We start from the raw sequence: 22866 nt of genomic DNA, 5'->3' as shown, positions 1-22866 counted from the left end.
CCTGAACCAGGGAATTTATAGTTCATTTATATGACATACCACACAGATGAAGGAAAAAGCAGATAGCCTTTTTAAAAGTCTCATTAATTCTAAAATAGTCATAATGTGAAGCACAAATTGGATTTTTCTTCTTGTTCACTTGATTTTTTTTTTTTTTTTCATTTTATCTGGTGTGCCATCTCACTCATTCAACTAGTGCTACATCACTAGGACATATAACTTAAGATTAAACATAAAAAGATGAATTATTAAACTAATGTATAGGTGCTTCAGGCTCTGTTTGAGCTGAGATGGATCATTCCTTCCTTCTTCCTGAGTACTGATTTCTTTACAAAGATTTTCTGGGACAAGAATTCACCTTCTATGAAGTCTATATCATCTTCATGCACCTTGTCAGATATTCACCTCCTTGAAGCTACTATATGAATATTGAATACTGTACATGAACTGTTTATTGGAATGTTCCTTGTGTAAATAAACAGGTTTGATATAGCAGGCTGTCAGAAAAACAAACAGAAAATATGGAGAATGGCTTCAGACAAGCCATCTCACAGCAAACTCTCATAAAACCTGAGCTTTTCACAAAATTCTTTTTTTTTTTTTTTTTTTAACCTCAGCCACCTTGGAAAATTGTTTTAACAAGACTGAGGGCCAAACAACCAAAAGAATGGTGGCTGGTTGAGATGGTCTTCCAAGGAGCTAGAAGTGGAGGTCACCACTGGGGAGCCATTCAAAACCTGATCGGCCATGTCCATGTCGCCCTGTAAAACCGCTTTGTCTCACACCAGATTCACTGGCTGCCCACTGCTTGCTGGGATCAGCTCACAGGAGGCCTAGTTAGTGTGTAACAAAGACACGCAGGGCGAGCTCAGAATTTTTGGGTCCCCTCCAAAGGCAGCCTGGACAACCCACCTCCCCACAAGCACCTTGGCCAGAAGCTGCCGGCCAGAGCGGTGCCAGGGCAGGCAGCGGACCTCGGCTCCCTCGGCTCCTCACCATGAGCTTCTCCGCTTCTGAGCCCCTGCCTGGAGGTGGCGAGTGAGCAAACCAGTTAGACCAAAGGATTCCCATCCCATGCTGGGATGGTAGCAGCCATTCGCAGCACGCGTGGATGATCAGCAGCATGTGCTATTGTTTCTAACCAGATCAGCACGGTCCATGTGAATCTAAATGAACCTGCACACCAGCAAAGTTAAGTGCTACCTAGCATGTCCATAAAACCAAATGAAAACTTGGCTGTGTGGAACTGCAGCACTCTGGTATATTTGTAGTGTTTTAAGTTTGATTTTATTTTCAGTGGGGTACCCTTCCTGCAGAAAACAAAACAAAACAAAAAACAAAACAAAATTTCTGTTTTCTGTATCACATTCTGCCAAACAGGGTCAGTTTCCATGGGTTTACAGCACAGTGAATGAAAACTAGTGGTATAAATCAGGTGGCTCAATTATTTCATGAGAGCTGAGTCATGTTGTGACAGTAATGATTTTGCAAATATTTGTGTATGAGTATTGTTGAGGCTTGAACTCCTGTCAATATGTGTGTTCAGCTTAGCCTGAATTCAGTGGAGATACACTAAATCACTGAGTAACTAGTATGCAGCAGTTAAGCTTGCATTTGGCCTCACATAAAGCACAAAAATGTCCTGGATTTGCATTTAAAATTGATGTTTGGCATGTAATCATCCAACTTGCCCCTGTAGGACACTGCAGAATCAAACTCTGAGTCTTGTTTCCCGCTGCTCAGTGCCACACATGATCTCTGTAACTCTAAGTGCACAAAGCAGGTGTGTAAGACATCAGAAAAGTAACATTATGGTCACTTTGCACAAATGAACATGACTAGAATAATGCTAGAAGCAAGGGGAATTAGGTCTCATGAGTATAAATTTTAAGCTAAAGAATTAATTTATGTTTGTTTGAAAGAGCTCAGTGAAGCATAAAAACGGTCAGGAATGTTTAATCCTAAAGGGAATGAGATTTATCAAAGCAATTTGAAAGGATAATACATTCATTTCTGGTTCTACAGGCAAAGAAAAATCAACAGCCCAAAGCATTAACATCTTAGAAGCTATTTTTCATGTTGCCAACTTAGAAGCTCTTTTTCATGCTGCTATCATTACCTCAAGTTTGATGCTACAGTGAAAGGCAAATCTGGTTTTGGTAAGCAGTTACTAACTTGCGATAAGCATTAGGTCTACATTTAAAGATCAAAGCAAACATATATAAACCATTTTGAGTACTTATTCTCTGCTTTATATCCTTGCTCTTGGTCTTATAACCAGTCATCACGGTGTTTCTCTCTTACCTTCTTAGACAGTCCAGGAGCAACCGGAATCTGTATTGAAAAGAAAATGTAGTTAATTTAATTCATAATAATATGTAATGGACTAAAATCTTCAGGCAGGGATTATCTCAGTTGGTATACTAGAACAGAGGAACTGGAAGATCTGTTATTGTCAAACTCATTAGAGAGACAATGAAGCACTTTCCTAATTGTGTTATCTTTCTCCCCTCTGAAAACAACTATCACCCAAATAATCAAACCATTAATACTCCACATTTACTTAAACAAAATTCCTATTTATCTGACAAATCCCAACGCTAGAGCTCACCATAACTAAAACTGTTATTCAAAGATTATTGTGTCATGAGAGGGTGGGGGGTTGGCAATTTTCTTCATTTCAGGGAAAGGGTCATCCCTGTGATAGATTCCATCTACTCTTTCCAGAAGTGAACCTGGTCTATAGCTAAGCAATCTACAGGTCATCATTATGACCAAATCTTGAAGTCTTTACTCATGACTGAACTCCACCTGGGATCCATTTGTGTTGGTTTTTTTTAATGCTTCAATAAATCTGGCCCTTTGCTTCTGTTTGTCCTTTCCTCAGTCTAAACTTTTCAGCTGGATAAAAATGAAGGTATCATTTTGAAAACTCTTACTAAAAAGTCTAAATTCCAAGCATTTTATGAAGACCTTAAGAATACAGATTTCAGCTCAGGCTCTAAATAGAACAACTAAGAATTTGGTCTGAATAAAACTCACTGTATCTTTACTGTAAGGTGAAGTAATAAAAATATGCTTCATTTCACATCTTAGGACAGACAGCTAGATATGACTTCTGCAAGGTAATTTTAGCAGGTTATGAGCTATTCATCTCCACTCACATGCAACAGGTTCTTCTGAAGTTATATGACCATGCATATAAACAAGAAAATTGATGGCAGATTTACAATAATTTTGCAAATGTTATTAAATATACCTGTAAAAAAATATCTGAGCCTATCCTACATGTAGTAAGCTACTGGAAGGAAAAAAAAGAGGAGACCTGACAACTTGAAGAAACCAAGTTCATCTCCCTAAATGCCTGAGAACCTTCTAATCATTAAGTGAGCCAACACCTTGCCAGATCACTGACCACATGAAGGTTAGGTATCCAGGTCATATTAGACTAACTACTGCACATTCATATGAGACATCAGGGACTACTTCCAGATCATTTATAGTCTTACAACACAGAAAAGATGTGATGTTGGAAAAGCCTAAAGTTTTCTACCAGTCTATGTGTCTACTTCATGATCAGGGCTTCCATTAGCTCCACTCTCCATCCTGTACCCACTGATTTACTAATAGGGAACACTCTTGCTTCTGGTGCCATATCATAACAAATTTAGGCAGGCTAAAAACGGTACATATGTCTAAATTTACAAAAGACTTGGCTGCAAAACCACCAGTTAGTTCCAATCCACTCTTGACAGTTCTCCTGGATGCTCAATATCTGTAGAAATCTCATCCTCTGACCCTTGAGTTTCCTTTAAATTGAATGAAAACTCTTATTGAAAATCATAACATGAAAGTATGGAGAATTATTTTTATTTTCAGAGCACTGTAGAGTTTTAATTTTGGTTCCTAATGCATGTAAATTGAAAATATCATCATTATATAGTCCAGAAGTTTCTGTTTTAATGGCCTGAAGTGTACCATTAGTTTTACATGTTCTTATACACTGGTTTGACTTAAATCCAGTTTAGCTGCTTTGTTACAAATGGTTTTAGTTTCCTAGTAAACTTAGTGACAGAGCAATTCAAAACATACTGAATTAATTTAAAATATTAATATCCACAACTGACTCTAAATCAAAAAGAATTATTCTAGATTTAGAGAGTTTTATTTCTGATGGTTCTTACTTTTAAAATATAGTAAAACATATTGCATATATTCACTTACTTTAAAATAGCAAATCAGCACAGGGATCAACACATTCCTTTTTTTCTCTGTGTCTAAGACATTTCTTTATACAGAAGAAAATGCTTGATTTCTTTTCCGTTCAGTGCAGAAATTATCCAGTAAATGTACTTTTCATGTCCCAATGTGTAGCCACTTTGTTGAACTTTCAGATTCTGCAATTAGATAAATGATATTTCCTAGTGAAGATCTAAAGCTGCAAGTACAATTTATCTTCAGTTCAGTAGTGATATGGGCAGTTACTCTCTTGGGTCCGGATCCTGTAAACCTGCATATGAATAGCTTCACCCGTAACAGCGGGTCCAGTGATGACCATTACACTATTTATGTGAGTCAGGGTGTGTCAAATCGCTCCCTGAGGTGGAAAATGTTTGCAGGGTACCAGTGTTGATTTTCTAATAGAAGATAGTAAAAAGATTGCACAAAGAAATAAAGAAAAAAAAAGAGTCAGGAATATCAAATGCCCATTAGATGTTTTTTAACATTTTTTCCCTATTACATTGAAGATGTCCCATAGTTATAACAAGCCCAAACTTAAAGCTCTTATCTCCAAACACTAATACAAGTCCCTTTGTAACTGATGACGACAGCAGGGTGATGCAGAAAAGTACCAGGCATTTTTTGCAAAACTGGCTCTGCAAACAATATCTGCTGAGCTGGAGGTCAGCGTGGCCCCCCTGCCACAGCCCCACGTGAAAGCAGCAATCAAGAGCAAGCAAGAGTAGCCCAGGCACAGCTTCTTATTACGCATCTCATAGGTTGCAAACTAGTGCAGAGAAGGTACCAAACTCTATGTCAAATGGTTGCGAGGTGCCTGCACCCACATTTCAAAGAGGTTATGCTCCTGGCATGGCTTGCAAGGTGGCATGATGCAGCCCCACCACCCATTGCCATTTCAAGAGCAAGAGCTTGCTCGCAGAGATGAACACTGCCAATGCAGCATTTGCATTGCGATTACTGGGTCTCAGAGCGGCCACCAAGGAGACAGGAGACACCAGCAACCCACAGTCATTTCTGACTGCAACTGTACCAGTTGCCTGGAGGCTGGCCAACAAAACTCTCTTTAATGGTGCCCTTACGCAGATCTCTCTGTTACCCCGATTCATCGTCACTTTATCCTGGTATTTGCTGCTGTGCCTTTACACATGTAATGTCTCCAGGATTTGACCCACACAGAGGCTACTCCCACAGCCTGTCCCTGTGACCTTTCCAGGAGTGTTAATGACAATGTTAATGGCTATCCACTTCAGAAAGGGTTGTGGAGACTGGGGTGTAGCAGGTCATTATTGTTTAAACACATTTGTTTTGCCTTTCTTCTCAGAAACTTTAAATCAGAAGAAGTTTCCTTACACAGAATGCCCAAAATGACAGCTTTAGGATGTGTGAGAAAGACACAGTTAATTTAGTGCAGAAGATAAGACATTTCCTTGGGGAAGCACTAATACCAGGCCTATTACCCCTCAATGTCATTTCAGATTAGTGTACTACGGATAAAGGGATTCTAAATCTTTTTAATTGAAAAACATTTGTCTTTTTCTTACTAAAATAAGATTCTGCCTAGAGGTTAATCAGATTTAAAATTATTTCTGACTTACATCCGATTTCTGGACAGTTTATCAAAAAAAGGAGGATACAGTTTGTCTGTTGCCTTGTTAATTTGACACAGTAGAGAAAGGAGAAATATATTTCCTCACTGACCCAAATGGAATAACTACAAGAAAAGATCATTAGAAATACAAAGTCCAGACATAGCTAACTTGCTAAGATTTGCCAGCTGTCACAGACAAATCCACATGTATGAATACATGTGCGCACATGTCACGCATGCATAGCGGAGGGATAATTGTTACCCAAACTTGGTGGTTGAAACAACAGTCAAGAGAATAACTTTACTCAGCTTCTCTCCCTTTTTTCTGGCCAAAAGTTCAAAAAGCATCAAAACCACTGACTTTAATCCAGATAGGGTTTTGATTCATAAGCCAGGAAATGACCTCACTAAAAAGAGCAAACGTAAATATCCTTTTACCTTTAGCATGTTCTGAGCAGGAGCATCCAAAAACTGCAATCCAGACTTGCTCAGCCCTTGACTCATCAGGAGAAGAATTCCACGTGGCCTTGGACCAACCCCTTTTTGTCACAAAATTAAAGAATGAGATTTGAAGCAAAGTCCTCGTTTTGACTGGCGTAGGCACCAACCTCAGAAGCTTCCTGGAAAGCATGGTTCCCTTCAGCATAGATGACATGTTGAAATATATTTAGATGATCTTTTAGGTAAAATGGTGCCTTGTTATCTATTTTAGAGGTCTAAACACAAAGGCGTAAGTGCACTCCAATGTGGGGGCAGCATATTTAAAATGGCACTCTGCAGGTTGATGTTTCTAGAGAGATACAGTCTGCCCACAGTCTTTGGGTAGCTGCACGGCTCACAGAACACTTGTGTGTTAGGGTGCTTTGGGGCTTTTTACCTTGAAACTCCTTCCAAATAACTGTACTCTTTCCATTTCTCCTCATGCTTGCCTAATTGTCCTGTTTCCTCTGATCCTTACTGAAGAAAAAATATTTTCCTTTTCTAATTCAATCCTTAGCCATTGTTTTCCCAGACTTCAGTTCTCAAGAAATAAGATTTCTTAAAAAAAAACCCAAATAACAAAAAAAAAAAAAAAAACCAAACAAAAAAAACCCAAAACAAAGCAGAAGTCTAATTAAGCCATTTATCAAAGTTTTCCAAGTGGCTAGAGTGACAAATTAGTCCTATCTTCCACCAACAATCTGATGGATGGGAAGATAAAGATGCAGAGGCTGTTATTTTAGCTGGAAGCTCTCTACTATATCAATTATTTGGCCCCAAGCCAAAAGACCCTAAGAGATGACAAGAACTAATGATGGGTCCATGAAGTTTATGCAGCATGAGGCCTGACATCAAAGGAGTCTACCCTTATTAGCCATATATCTCTATGCCTTCTTCCTGGAAAAAAATATTAATTTGGGTTTGGTTTTTTTTGTTGTTGTTGTTTGTTTGTTTGTTTTGTTTTTGTTTTGGTGTTTTTTTTTTTTTTTTTAAATTTACTTAATCATCTTACTCTTTCAGTAAATGGAAAGAAAATGCAAACTGTAAATAAATTTGCACAATAATATATTGTCAACAAGTTCTGCTCTTCTCTACCAATATGAAGTGATCATTATGACATAACTTCTAAGTCCACCAAGAGATTCTAAGACAGGTAAACTGCAAATAAGTTTCCCTACAGGTCTTCTAGGCCATTCTTTCAGAAGAACTGGGCTCCCTGACAGCCAGTACTGCCAGCTGTACTGCACTCCCAGTACAGCAGATACAATCTGTGCATGTGGAAACCAGTGTGGTGTCCTGGTCAGTGGAAGTCAATCAACTTCAGTAGGGTCAGGAGCTCCAAAATTGCCCCGGATTGCAACCCACTGGAAGTACTACTCTACAAGTACTACTCTACTGGAAAGAAGGAAGAGAGGATATAATGGCCAGGATGACTTCTCAAAAAAAAAAAAAAAAAAAAAAAAAAAAAACCAAAACGTGTTTTGATACATAATTAGAAAAGTTTGACTGAAAACAAGCCATTTTGCAGATACTATATGTTACTGAGAGCCAGAAGCAAAATCTGTATATTTTTCACTGGGAAACTATTTAAAGATTATTCCTGATTGATTTACAAAACTCAGCTGCAGTAATTCTGCAGAGCTAAATATTCATATACCTGATCAGCTTGGTTCATCTTTTTAACTGAACATTTTTACAGTATGGAATTAAAAATAATGCAATGAAAAGATGACAGCATTAGAAGTCAGTGCAAAGCCATATTCAGCACATCCTACTGTATTTTACCTTCGTTCTCCAGTCTGGATGTAACAGTATGTGTAGAAGAAGCACTATGCAAAATTAGAGTATGTAATCAATCTTGAACTTTCCTGTGTCTCGATAAAATTCCCTGTATTCATTCTTCTTCTATAGTTACCTATCCATCAAGCAGTGTACTCAAAGTGAAGAATAAGTGGCTTTGCACTCATGAAGTGTTTCTTTCCTGTTACTTTCAAAAGAGGGCATGCCATTTAATCTGCCACGCTGTTTTTTAGCCTGAGACATAAGGACAATTTACATTGCTTTATCAACTGTAGGAATGTCCACAAGCTCTGATGTTTTTTGGGGAAATAAAAAAAATCTTGTAGTACGTGAGGTCCAGCATAAACAATCATGGTAAGAAGAAGAGAAATTTTTAATACTAAACCCTTACTTGACAACTTCAAAACAAGGAGCTAAAATTCTGCTTGAGAATACAATGTGAACCATGCAATACCATAGTAATTCAATTTCTTTATTCCTCCTGATGCACTTGATATCTTTAAGTACATAATGTACTTTCTTAGCTGTTTATTGATAATAGGGCTGCTTAGGAACCACATTGTGGGTTCTTTATATGCTATGCACTTGTGATACTTTGGGTGAAACTGTAAATAAAGATAATGCACTGGTTGAATTTTTCTATTCAGAACTGTATTTTTCCAATAAAACTGAAGTGTAAGTATCACAGCAATATGCAATTAAGTGTTCAAATGTCAGTGCTTCTAACTCAGGAAGGGAGCTCCTTGAACAAAGAAGCTTAAATGCAATTTGGCTGGAAATTAAATGTTATTCAGCAGAAGATTGGTACTGAAGTTGTCAGTGAACCAAACTGTCTGCTTACTTATAATTAGCAACATGGTCATTGTCTGGCTACCCTAGCATACTGTAAATATGCCCGGGCAGACTCTGTGATTTAAGATTATTTAGAAGACAGTTATTTATTGTCTCAAGAGACAGGTATAACAACTCCTCTCTTAGTCATTTAGCTTGGTTCAGGGGGGTAGCAGCTACAACTCAATCCTATCTCGCCTTTCTTCAGAAAACTAAAGAAATGATTTTTCTTTTCTTTAAATATGGCTCCAATTACTGATTATAGCAAGCTAATTCAGAAATACAAGCATCACATATTTCAAAGTCTCCTAAATTTCCCAAACATTTTAGCAAACAAAGTTAAGAAATGTTGTTCTATAATTTACACTTTATGACACAATTAAATGGAAGACTTTAAAAAAGTTTCCTCCAAAATAAATAATAACCAGAAAGTTATTCCACCCTGCACTTGTCTTTTATTTGCCAGATGACCAGTTTGCTTCACTTCCTTTCCACAACTTTAGAAAATACAGCAACTGTACATGTACAGTTCCTGCCTGGAAGCACAGACTTTAGCAGTTAACCCCAAGTTAAAATATAAACTCATCTTTCATTTTTATTTTAAGATAATATTTAATCAGTTCAGGCTGAAGGATACACACAAAGTTTGCCAATAAACGTTGCCTAGTAGATTTTGTGGAAAATAAGTTTGGTAGAACAAAAATGCAAACCCACCACACTGCTACTAAAGCTACACAGAGAAGCATACAGATCAGCCTTGCATGAATTAGTACTTTTCCACTGTGTCTGTGAAACTGAAATGGAACGATGGTAAATGAATCAGAGCGCAGAGATATTGCTCAGCTATGGAAACAGAAATACAGATTTCAGCCTCCAAAGGCATCTGGTTTTCACTTGTCTTCATTTTTCCTTCTTCTAAATCATGTTAATATTATATCTTTTCAACTTTAATTTTAGTCTCTTGTGTTAGGAACAGATTCTGATTTTAAGACTACTCTCAGAAGAGTATTAAGAGAGAAATTCTGTTCACTGAATGATACATGAAGACAGTCATGATTTCAGAGCTGTATGTCCTATTTTAGCTATTTCCACTACCAGGAAAAGATGGGTTGACCTACTCATATGTTACAAAAATAGTCAAGGATCTTTAAACAAAATCAATCTCTTTGAGCTGAACAGAAATGGAGAGATATAATGTGCTCACAGTATCACCCTGTTCGGTGCCCATCTAGGCAGTGGAAGCAGCAAAACCACCAGAGCACACCAATAGTGTGTTTTGCCCAACACAACCTGGGGATTACTGAAACTGAGAAGCTTGTTTTTAAAAACCGTCATTCAAGATCTAGGCCAAAGAACTTCAGTGAGGATTTTGGTGAGCATCACTCTGTGGGCTTGAAGAAGATGACACAGACTGATAAATGAAACAGAAAAAGAGGTGGATCAGGAATGATCAGAGATGTATTGGAAAGGATGGAGTGAACTACAGCTGCTCAAGCTAGAGAAAACTGAGGGGCTGCATGACAACACTCTGAAAAATATGTGAAAACAAAGGGAGTAACAGTTTTTTGATTATGAGCTTGATCTGGGACAGGGTAATGCCCAAATGACCTCTGAGGTCCCTTCCAGACCTTAGTGAGGGGATATGCTATGTGAGAATAACCTTTCTGTGAGGTTTTAGAAGCCTTCAGTAAAAACAAACAATAACTTCATCTAAGCTTGAAGTCCTTTAGAATGGTTCACAAAACAGAAACTATTTTTTTTTATTTTTTATTTTTTAACTTGGAAACCTGTCTACTTTCCGCAAAAAAAGCCTGAATTTATACCCTTCCACCAGCCTGCAGAGATTTGGTCCTCACTTTTTTAAAAAACTTTGTGTTTTGAATCTAGGTGCTGCCAATCACTTCTGATAACATGTACAAACCCTTTTGAGTATCTCTATCATCAAAACAATTGTTGGAATTCTGTGATTAAATTTATTATACCTCATGTATTTTGTACAATTTGCTATTACACTAAGGATGAATATTAGCTACTCTCTATTTGAACTCTATTATCTGCCCAATGTCCTGTGTGCTACTAAGATGAAGTTAGCTATTATAATGCTCAACTGAGTATCAAAGCTTTTACACAAAGTAATAAATTCACTAGATGGCAGTGGAGAGAAATATTAGTTTATATAATTCTCTTTTTTAATAGGACAGGGAAACTACCCAGTAAGTACTGCAATTTATTAGCGTTGTTTGTGTTAATGCCAGATCACAAGACAGCAGTGTTTTTGCCCACGCAAAAGTCAGGGGCTTCTGCCCAGTTACATCTCCATGCAAATGTTTGCTAGAGCATGGACACGCATTCTTCCAGCACTAGCACGGAGCAGCAGGGAGTAACACGTACTCATCTTTGAAGGCTTGTGTCACAATTGCTCTTCCTCTGCCTTCCTATATAGGAATAAACATCACATATTTCTATTGTCATAGTCACTAAAGCAATTCAGAGAAAGAATTAATACCATTATGCATTAACCACAGCCAGGACAAGAAAGGGATGGGAAAGAGATGTCCCCTACCCTGTGTTTGCTCTGCTATTGGCGGAGTGACAGACTGCATGTAACCTCGCACAGATTTTAAGAAAAGAGATGGAAGCCTTTGACAAATGAATATTGACACTCTTCTAGAAGCAGCGTGATACAGCTTCACATCAAGGGCACGAAGAATTTTCTCATAAGCTCATTTGTACCATAGTCTTTCCTGAAATGTAAAGTCAGAGACACTATCCCTCAAAGAATTGTACCACTGATGCTATAAACATATTGAAGAAAATGAAAGGTAAGAATGAGTCAGCAAGTGATTCAAAGAGTTTTGTGAAGAATACACTCTGTATTCAATAAAATATTCTTCCTTCTTAAGAACTCTTTACAAATACAAGGGTGTTGGGAGATCTTAACGTCCCTCACAGATGACTCAGGAAAGAAAGCGTAATTTTTCAGACTCCTGACAAAACTCCAAGGCAAAATACTTTAAGCAGCAGGTTCTGTAACTTCTAAGCTCCAAAACCTTCAGAAATTCAATCTTCTGAATATTTAGAACTGAGGCCTGCCAGTCTTTAGAAATTAATACACCTGAAGTGAATTATTTCTGCCAAGATCATTGCTTTAATTAAAACATTATCAGTAAAATTCACCAGAAACTATGGAGCTGTCTGGCATTATCTTTAATGTTCAAAAAACACAAATTATCATTTAGCCCAGTAAGGAGATGAAAAAAGTTTGATTTCTTATAGCATCAGATGTAACAAAGTATTTTTTAAGGTTTGTTTCTTGGAGAAACGTTATATATATATAAAAAAAAAATCAATTCACTGCCTAGATCACACTTTTCTACACAACGCCTTGCCATTATCTTAATGATGTCCAAGACTTTCCCCTTAGAGAGTGATACTTTGTCCTCTGACATCTCATCTGCTTGCTCACCAAACTGTTTGCAATAGCTAGCAGAGATTCAGGATATTGAAAGTGATGATAAAAAACAAACCCAGTTCTGTTGCAAGTGACTTCTTGACTTATGCCTGCTAAGCACAAACCTCCATTCAAAGGCTTGAACTTTAAAAGGCATAATTCTCTATGTTTGTGTAAATACAAGCAGATGAGAAACTATTCCTTATGGCATTCATTCTGTGAGATTTCCCTTCCTTTTTCTCTTCACTGGCCATCGAGAAACAGAAATATATGGAGGTGCAAAGCCCCAGGGTTTCGTTAGTAACACAGTGGGTTGGATTCTCTGCTCTGCAATTTGCACATGGCTCTGGTCAAACAAACATACGCAATACACAAGGCTGTCAGATATAGTACAAGTTGTTGCCTAAGCCAACTTGATAAAATTTAAATGACAGCTCCCTAAGCATCCAGAAGTAGGTACAAATAAGGAGTGGGTTACATAGATTCCAAGGGAAACAGACATTTCAAATTAGCTTGGTGGATTTCCCCAAATAGAGATATTGTAAATAAATCACTACAATTCAGTATATTTGTGGAACTAAGTACATTCAGCAGAAACACAAAACAAAAGACCAACATGACAAACAGTCATGTAACTTATGCTCACCCCAACCGCAGTTACAGGGAAGTAATTTTCTTTTATCATTAACATCAGACAGCCTCATACTGGATGCTCCTGATGTGCAATGTGACAGTTAGGTACCCTGGTAAGATGCCAGAAGTCCTCTGAAACAGCCTAGATACTGACAAAGCAGTCCTTTTAGTTAATTTATTGCACTCATTCGGTTCTTCTTTTTAAACTCTTAAATTAACCTTACATGAGAAAAATCTTAGTTGCAAAATAAAGGTAACTGTTACACTTTATCCTTACCCCTGTCCCCCAAACTCACTCATATATCAAGACACTGTGGATTTGCCTGGAAGCTCTGCCACTGTATTACTCTTAACTAAGTAGACTTAAAGTGGCCAATCGATACTGATTCATATGGGTCTCACCGCAATAAGTCATCACAATGTCTTAAGGTGCTACTGATGTGAATATAATATCTAGACTCGCTCTGTCCACATTCATGTCAAGTGAAGAATAAGAGTGAAAAGAAATATTCACCTAGCTATTTTCCTCTATATAATCTATATCTGTCTGTGTACAGAGCAGCTTCCCCTCCTTTTCAAAACTGTATGAATAGTTCCCAGCCTACTTAGTTTGCATCTAATTTCTCTTCACAGCACTTGAATTTTGTACTGCCACAAAACAAAACAAAACACAAAAACTGACCTACTTTTTCCTGAGTATTAGAAGGAGGTCTTGCATGACAGACACTGGTTAAATCCAACCATAGCCTGCACAATACTTTGCTAGGAATGAGGACTGAAAATTGCTGTGTTATAGCTATGATAATATATCATTACAATGAGATGCTTTCTTCCTTACCAATTAAAAAAATATAACTATCTACAATTGATTAAATGCATCATTAGGTTGATTTTCACTTATATATCAATATCTAAATTAACCTAATCTAACTCTGAGCAACTTGCTCAGATTTCCTCAGAGTTCAGGCATGTTGTTCTCTTCTCTAAAGGGACATAAGGGTTTAATTGTCCAGTGTCTATAAGTGATTTTTGCCACAGCCTAGTTAACTGATTAAGACCGTAAAGACTACAATCTATCAGCAGCATCAAAAGTTTACTACTGTTTGGTTTCCTACAGTTCTAACACAACCAAAATGAAAGAAAATTGTCTTTCATACACACTCTCTCTACACTTTGTGCTTACAACACACAAGTTTCTACAATTTATGTAGAATCAACATATCAACAAAGTCTATGTGCTTATTTTATAGTGCAAGTACAAATTTATTGCTTATTATAAATAGTATTTATGTGGAATTATTAAAAGAGGAAATAAAGACATGAAAACAAATTGTGTATTCAGTCATGTAACATTTTTTGGCTCGGTTCAGGTTGCACAGTCATGCAAAACAACTCCTCCTTAATTGTCTGTTACCCCACACTGCATAGTTTGTATAAAATCTTTATCATAAATCTCCTAAAGCTGGGGATCTGCCCTTACGTGCCAATGCATTGGTAATTACACAGCAAGAAGAGCTTGATGCATGACAATAATTTTTTCTCCTTCCTTGGCAGTGAATTTGCCAGAGGCAGGATTAGTGTGGGTTCCACCCAGCTGTGGACCGAGGACCATCCGCCATGTAGAGCAATTCTCAACAGTCAGGCTGGTAATTTTGCAATGGATTATGCTTCTATCTTTGCACTAACCCAGATCAAATATTTGCAAATGAGGCATTCATTACTTCGTTATCTTCGAAATCAGCATATTTTTTCTTGTGTATGTCCTGCCATCACTATTCAGCCAAAGTAACCAGAGATTCACGCGATATTTTAAAGCCCCTCAGTTATCAGATGATGGGTGTATAAGCTATTTTTTATCCCTCCACCCAAAAGATTTCTAAAGTTTGAAGCTCTAATTTAAAATGATTGTGTATTTTTACAGCAATTGTACTAATCCTTGATTGGGTTCTGGAGCTTAAATAACAGTGAAATGAAGCTGAAGACAGAGCGCCAATTTACAAACTAAAGTTTTATACATCAGTAAATCCTTGACCAAAGTGGATTATAACATAAACCCCTGACAGATACTTATTATTCCACTGCTTGTGTTGTAACTAAAGCAGTATTTTTCTTACCAATCCAACACCAATTCTCTCTTGGAAATATATTTCATATTACAGCCTCTCATTCTTGCTCAGATTTGTATTACCTTTTCTAGCTAGTGTTTAAAAATAAAACTAAATATTTTAGTTAGATATATACATTTTTTGCTACCCTTTTCTTTCACCAGCAATGAAAATTTGCAGTACTGTGTTGCTTGCTATGGGCCGTAGATGTGTTTTCAGCTTGTACAGTCACACTCTGTTTACTATGCAAAACAGTTATAACAGTATGTGGGAATGAAAAGACATCATTTCTGTGGAATTAAATAAATTGTATAAATTTTACTTCTGAATTGCTCTGGAAACTTGAAATTGTTACATAATTAAGAAACCCATTCAGATGTCTTTCCAGTCTTTCATTTTCTCTCTTTGATGCATTTGCCACTGGGTTTTTCACAGAATATTAAGTTTTCCATATGGTTTCATTTACATTTCTAGTGCAAGAGGCCTAGTTTGCCATCGTGTACAGTTTAGGTCTCATTGTAGGTCACATCTAACTAGAGGACATCTAGAAAATGAAAAGTCCTAGCACCTCTGTGGTTAGCCCTGCTGAATAATTGCTGCAGTAGCTGAATTTTGCTGTACAGATGTTGGTAATTTGCTATTGAAAACCACCAGTATCAAACTGTCAGAGTCAAGAAATGGCTTTAATTATTTCCTCCCTGGAGCAGTAATGGCCATTACTTGAATACTGCCAAAGCGGGAATGTGTTTGTGCTGGTGATTTCTTAGCACAGTCAGTGAAGGCAGCTTACCTGCACTTGCCAGCCCTGCGGCTGTCGTAGATTTGCTCCCTTGTCGGAGGAAACACAGAACAGCACGATTGCTTCAGCGAGGGCTGAATCATCTGGAGGCTGCCTTCATGAACTTCTGTTATTTTCTCTGGCCATCAAAGACTAATATTGTTTTTTCTGCTTCATCGAGTACTGAAAATAGAAAACAAATCAAACAGAAAGCTCTTGGAAGTAGTGATATGGGAAAAATCTTCTCTGGAAGAGAATAATGAAATTAAAAAATCAGAAGCTATGGAAAACTTGGTGGAAAATTGCACTAAAAGAAGGTGAGGTCTGCAGGGCTACTGCAGGAGTCTGCTTGTTGCTCTGCATAAGCAATGGCCCGGCTCTCATCCCTACTTGCAGCAACTGGTATAAATAAAACCATAGTCAAAACCACACAGCTTAAGAAAAAATAAAAATTCAAGAGCAGGTTGAAACATATTTAATGGTTTATAGCAATTTTAATATCAGTCTCTGTCCTCCTTCAAAATAGATCTAAAACCCAGAAAAATTAAATACTGATGGTAATATGAACATTTCCGCAGGAGCTTGCAATGGGCTTTGGCTTGTGCTTCAAAAGAAAATAAAAGCCCTTGAACTAGCTCTTGGCCTAGGACTTTTTATTCCTCGTTCCCATGCTGTATCGATTTGGGAAGACAATCTAACCTCTGCACCCCTGAAAGCTATCTTGTCTCTGAAGTGGGATAAGGTTTCTCCCTAAATGATTGCAGGGTTTTGTCCCTCTGACAGAGGCTATTAAGAAGTGCTGATGCAAAGTTTTTATGAAGTCTGGAGGAGTGTGTCTCCTAGAAGAGCGAAGAATCATTGGGATGTTCATGCAATAGTCATGCACTTGGCCAGCAATAAACCACCCTTCTTTTGAAGTGCATACTTCAGATATTTCTGCATATAGAGACCAAGCATGTTTTCCCCCATGCAGTAACCTTTCTTCTGCTGACTCCACGTCACAGGCTAGTGCAACATCACAAATGTAGCATTAATGGTCTCCGGGTTGCTCAAGAAAGAAGGGTGGAAAGCTGGGAGAAGCAAACATTGCTCATAAAAAAGAAGGAACACTATGAGGAAAGCCAGCCTAAAGAAATATTTTGGGGTCCCTTTGTTTGGAAATATTTGCTAGCCTAAAAGTCTTTAAGTCATTAAGAACTCACCTCTAGATTGTGCAACAAGTTTGCTATTAATTAATCCAATGTTTATAAGCAAGGAAGAGGCCAAGGAATGTTTTAACTACAGCCAAATTTTCCTTGACTTTGTTTTTTATTTCCTTTCTTTTTAGGTCAGCAATAAACATTCAAAATTTGAAGAAGAAAACCCAGAAAGTTACTACTTTAAAATAAGCAGCTTGAAAAAGGGAGAAGAAAAATGGGTTTTCTTTGTACCCTGATGAAAAAACCCCAGAGGTTCTGTTGAGTGTTTGATCAGGCATTAAGATACTTTTCCAAGCAAGCTTCTGCAATGAATATTTCTATGATGTGATCACTTCTAATAGCAGTGATTACTGCTGCTAGGATTATACCATAGTAATGATAACCAAGACTATGTGTCAGTATCATAGGCTGCTGGACCATTAACAGAAAAGACTGTAATACTGGTTAACAGAGGTTTGTGATCAATAGCTATTAAAGTTCTGCTGTTGCCCCTCCACAATGGCTTAGAGCATAAATAATAATGAGTTACGAACCTTTCTAGTGTCTCTGCATGGGCAGGAACTGTTTCAATTGCAACAGGCATGTCTTGTGTGTGGCATATTTTAACCACAAAACTGATATCTATTTACAGAGTTTGGTGTCATCGACATTCAACTCACAGCTGAAAATATTTTGGAGTTTTGTTAAGAATGACAAGATTTGATGAATGGAGATTAATGATTAAAATATTTCAGTTTAAGTCCTCACACAATGTGATGGCAAATAAGTCTTCAAAGAGATTTATTTTTGTTCCTAGCAGCTGGATATCTAGAGCCTGCCATTCCTGAGGGAGTCCCAGAGACCTACTTGATGATGGGAGTGTTTCACAGCTGTAAGAGACTCAGATTGTTAAGCAATGACTTGAGCTGTAACATATTTTAGTGACGAGACTCTTAAAACCCTGAGGTTTTCTAATTGCTTACAGCCAGCCTGCTTATCTCTGGAAACCTGCAAGCTCCTACGTTGTAACACAAAGCAGTGAAAGCCTGTCTTAAACATGTAATTCAATTACAAGGAAATTATTCCAGAAAAACAAAAGCACCTTTACACCCCATTTTTCTCCTGTCAGAGGTGCAGGCGGGCCGGGGGCCTTGCTGGCACAGGTAAGATGGCCCTGTTCCTGATGGACCCCTGCAAGGGAGCCGCTTTTTGAGTGTTGCTTGAGAAGGCACGGATGTGAACAAAACCCGTGATGAGAGTAATAGTTCCTACAGAGTAAAAACCAGCAAATGGCAGAGAAACCTTCCTCCAGCTCATCAAATCCTTCCCCAAGGCGCACAGAGCAGTGAGATTTACTCTGCTGTCAGTGGCAGGGTGAACTTCCCTTTAACCATCGTGATGGTGCCAAAATTACAGCTGGAAGATCAGACTCTGTATCATCTCTGCAGAGAAGAAAACCCCTGAAATGGCTATCACCAATGCCTTATTCTGCAAGGCATAATGGCATTAATAGTATTAAAGGCCTTTATGGTCCGTAGAAAAAGAATCCTTATTATCACTTATTCAGGAAAACAGGTGTGAAAATGAATTGGTTTTCCTACCTACAAAAAATATTTATTTGCAAGGCAATTACTCAATTACAAACATTTCCATTTTGATTTTGAATGAAATTAAGCTTGGACAATGCCAGAGAAACATTTGTGAAGTCATGATGACAGAAGTAGAGCTTTTGTAAAGCGCTTTTTATAAGCCACGTGCACATTTAAAAATCAGTTTGAAACTCTCATCAAAGATTTAATTACAGGCTCTGTAGTGATCTATATTACCAGGCCTTGATTATTTTTGCAAAATATGCTGCATTAACTTACACATGGTGGAGTTGTAGATTTAAATAGCTTTAAAGTATTATAATTAAAATTAAATAACCATAAACAAAATTAATGAATAACATTTTCTGGTTCATATCCCCAGTTTTTATGGACTCTATTCACTGGCTGATTAGTATGCCAAAAGTAGTCATTTTGTATCAGGCAATCATAATCCTGAACGGCTGCACTTGTGGATGCAATATTCTGCTCAAAACCCATATGACAGAGAATCAAACTACACAAAGTTCTAGTACTGCCTTGAAATTAAAAAAAAATAAAAAATAAAAAATAATCTTACAATGAGTGCCTTACTGTTATAGAAGATAAATACATTAATAATTATTTTTAGGAGACAAAAAGATCCTCACTAAATCCAGCATCTTTCTAAAACTTGTCTTTTAAAATATTTAAGAAAGTTTTCAAAATGTCTTGTTTAGCTTGGTTTTTGTTCTGTAGCAAGACTTTTTTGGGGATATTGTTTGCATTAAAAGCATTTTCACTGTTTCCATTAAAAATATTATTCTGAAAAATCTAATTTTATCCTTATTTCAAATAAACAGCGACAAGAGTAGAATTACTCTACAATAGAAATAGTTACAACTCCCCTGAAAAATTAGTCTTTTTAGAACCTAATTGCCACATGATAAAACCTACTGTGACATTTTAGGTCAACATGAAGAAGCATTTTTTTTGACAATAATTTATTATTCTTACCCTGTTTTGACATGTGTTAGTTCTAGACATGTTTTTTAGCTAGTAGTTTTCAGTAAGCATCATTCTGTCTTGCCTCAGTCACATACAGCATCTTGTCACAATTCAAGTTCTACTTTGATTTTTTCTTCCCCAGAAATATAGATTATGTGGGATGTCTGACTTACTGCAAGAGGAATAATTTGCTTATATAGTGCCAGTCAGTTTCCAGGCATCACATTTTAAAGGCGGAAAAATCCAGTAACTGTGGATCAAAGAAAAAATTCCAATAATGCCAAATTTGAAGCCATTAGTCACTGTGCCAGGAATCAAACTGCTGGCACTATGCATATTCATAGGTGAATAGCAACTGAGGGAATATGGAGAAACTTCAGCTCTGAAGGTGGATGAGATCAATGTGCAAGAATTACCTGAGCAACATAGTCAAGTATAAAAAAAGTTATTCAATTGAAAGAGGGAAGATACTTTAAATGAAACACGCCACTGCTTGTTTACGTAGAATGAATTAAGTGGAGTATCTTATGGCACTTTGTGTACCTCAAACATTTTTACAATAAAGGGATATTCTTCGGAGGAAAAATGACAGTTCTGCAGTCTCTCATTTCTCCAGGGACAACGCTGAACACAGTTTTGCTCTAGGAAAATCTTAAATTTTTCAGAAAAATCACACTTACATGGTTTTTGCTGTAGTTTGTCACACTCCTTTCCTGTATATTTCTTGATAAAATGGAGTTACTGCTTTGATTAGCGTGGCTGTGCCTAAAATGAGGGAAATTTTCCCAAGATGGGAATGAAGCTGTCACCTTCTCAGGGGACTGACTGCAGCTAACGGCCATGCAAGGCTGCTTAAAGCTGATCCTCTCTCCTTTGCAAGACCTTGATGGCTATAAGAATTAACCCCACACCCTCCCCCACCCCCCCCCAAAAAAAAAAGTATCTCATCTATTTGGGTACCGAGAAATAGGGGAAAATTCCTCCCCTGGGGGTGACTAGCTACTGCATGTTCCAGTAACTGCTGGCCTTCAGGTTCTTTTTCCCCTCAAGTGGTTAAATAAAAATAGATGTAGCTAATGATTAATTTAATCTCCACCTGAAGCTTTTAGAGGATCAGGTCTATAGGGAAGTAGATTCCAGTGTGTCCTCAGCTGCGGAAGGAGAGACAGGTGCAGGCTAAAAAAAAAGGCTTGTTATAATCACTCCTCTTCAACGCAGCTGGTTTAACAAGAGCACAGAGGTTTATTTGGACCATGCTTGGAAAATGGGAATTTCCATCTTTTTGTTCTCTTAATGTGCTGTGCAGAAAAGTCAGTTGTTCTGGCAGTGGCTAATATCTGACATCTGAGCAGATCCTTAACAGGGGTAAATTGCTGTAGTTCAGCAGTATAAATAGCCACAGCAGCACTCACTGGCCGAGGATCTGCTCATAAATGCTTTGATTAATTTCCTGTTACCGGGTTGGTCTTCAAATGCCTCTAGATAACTTCCTGGCAGCACAGTTAAAACCCCATTTGCAGAGTGGTGTTTCCATAGTTTTGCCTTTGATTCACAAGCCAGCACGTGATGCTTCCTATTGATCATATTCACCCACCTCTGTCGGTGTCCTCGGCAGGGAGCTGACCCAGGAACCTTCCCAGTGCAATCTGTACCAACACCGCACAGACATGCAGCGGCATTAATGCCTCCTGTCCACCAGCTCCTGAGTTTTCCCTTGTGTATCTGCCAGCCTGTGGAGTCCTCACCATATCTGGAAGGACTTTGTGCCCTTCTTCCTCTGGCATGTAGGGCTGGATGATATAAATATGCTGCCTCTTCACTTCCCAGTATACATTTATGGCTCTTGACTCTTACAGGATTCGTTTAGTTGTGATGGCAACTTCTCAGTAGCATTTGCATATCCAACAAATACTGATTAAAAAAAATGGATAGCCATCTCCATAATGCATTTAATGAAATCCTGAAGGATTTTATTTTCATGTGTGGTTATTTGGACTAAAACTGTTCACCTGTAGCATTTTATGGCAATTTGACATTAAATACAGTTGTAGCACAAGTGGGATTTATAGTCATAAGATTCATTTACTAGAAGCAGGTGAAGAAAGATGTATTTGAGCAGCAGAAACCAAAATTCACATGGTGAACCTCAGAATAGGGTGGTCTTTTCTACAAGGCTGTAATACCAGGATTGTGAGCTCAATTTTTCTGTCACCTACATGAGTTCTGATGAAGCATAACTAAACTTGATGAAGCATAACTAAGCTTGGTGAAGCTACTGTTGATGGAGAACACATACCATCCTCAGGAGAGTCCAGTGCCAGCAAGTGATCTAGTTGTTGCATCCATGCCTTATAGCTGAGGGTTTACTTCATCCTATGTAAAACTGCACAAACACAAGGTGGAAAAAGACCATCTCTTCAAAAGATAAGAAACGCTAGGGGAAATCGTAGCAGCTTGAAGGCAGAAGGAAGGAGATGCTCTTAGGGCTTCTCTCTTGAGTCTCAAAGACCACCCCCAGGTAGGTCAGTGGAGGCAGGACCCCAAACCAGTGGTTTAAGTGCAGTCCTTGCCACCTCTGCTTGCCAGCTGTTACTTCCAACCAACACACTAGAAAAATAACTGACAGAGACAGGGGTAAGAGGGTAAAAGGGAAAAGATAGCATTTTATGCCAGATTTTGGGCCACATAATGATGGTGTGGAGATGGAAAAGTGTTCACGTCCCAACCTGCCTGTACTCCATCTGTTTGCAACAAGATACTCAGTCCCTGTGTAAGTAGAGGGAAAAGGGATGGGGTTTTTATTGCACAGTCATGTAGATTTTGAAAGGAGGAAACCAAGAAAGCTAAAATTAAACATAATTTTTTCTTTTTCCCCATAGACTCAGTCTGGATGGATGCCAAACCACATTTCAGAGGGGTGAGAAAGGCCCAACATCTGCTTCTGGTGTAACTGTTTGTATCTTCATTTTAGGAAAATTAGGTTTGAAATAATCTCAAATTGTCTGACACCTGTATCCTATTAGAAGTGACACATGGAAACACCTTCAGCGTACTGAATTTAGCACCATGTCAACAGTTTAAAGCTAACAAGAAAAAAATTGGTAAAAATCATTGCTTCCCAGTTTCTGCTGAAACAGATCTTGTGTCATTTCACAGGATCATACTGTAAGACTGATCCATAAACGTAATGGGGTTTGAACCAGTAAT

The 22866-nt window shown here is 37.9% G+C and overlaps 1 protein-coding gene across 1 annotated transcript in view; it reads right to left on the bottom strand.

Annotated features, from left to right (window-relative positions):
• LOC116962787 overlaps positions 1–22866 on the bottom strand; it is a 58628-nt gene that overhangs the window by 5582 nt on the left and 30180 nt on the right. Inside the window, exons 7-9 of the mRNA XM_042796522.1 lie at positions 6269–6369; positions 4225–4397; positions 2305–2334 (exon numbers count right to left, since the gene is read on the bottom strand). Of these exons, the coding sequence (XP_042652456.1) occupies positions 4278–4397; positions 6269–6369 (221 nt within the window). The 3' untranslated portion in view covers positions 2305–2334; positions 4225–4277. The remainder of the gene's footprint in view (positions 1–2304; positions 2335–4224; positions 4398–6268; positions 6370–22866) is intronic.

Source organism: Tyto alba, unplaced genomic scaffold, assembly GCF_018691265.1.
Source record: "Tyto alba isolate M040663 unplaced genomic scaffold, T.alba_DEE_v4.0 Super-Scaffold_23, whole genome shotgun sequence".
Taxonomy (NCBI): Eukaryota; Metazoa; Chordata; class Aves; order Strigiformes; family Tytonidae; genus Tyto; species Tyto alba.
This window is presented reverse-complemented; position numbering and strand designations above follow the sequence as displayed.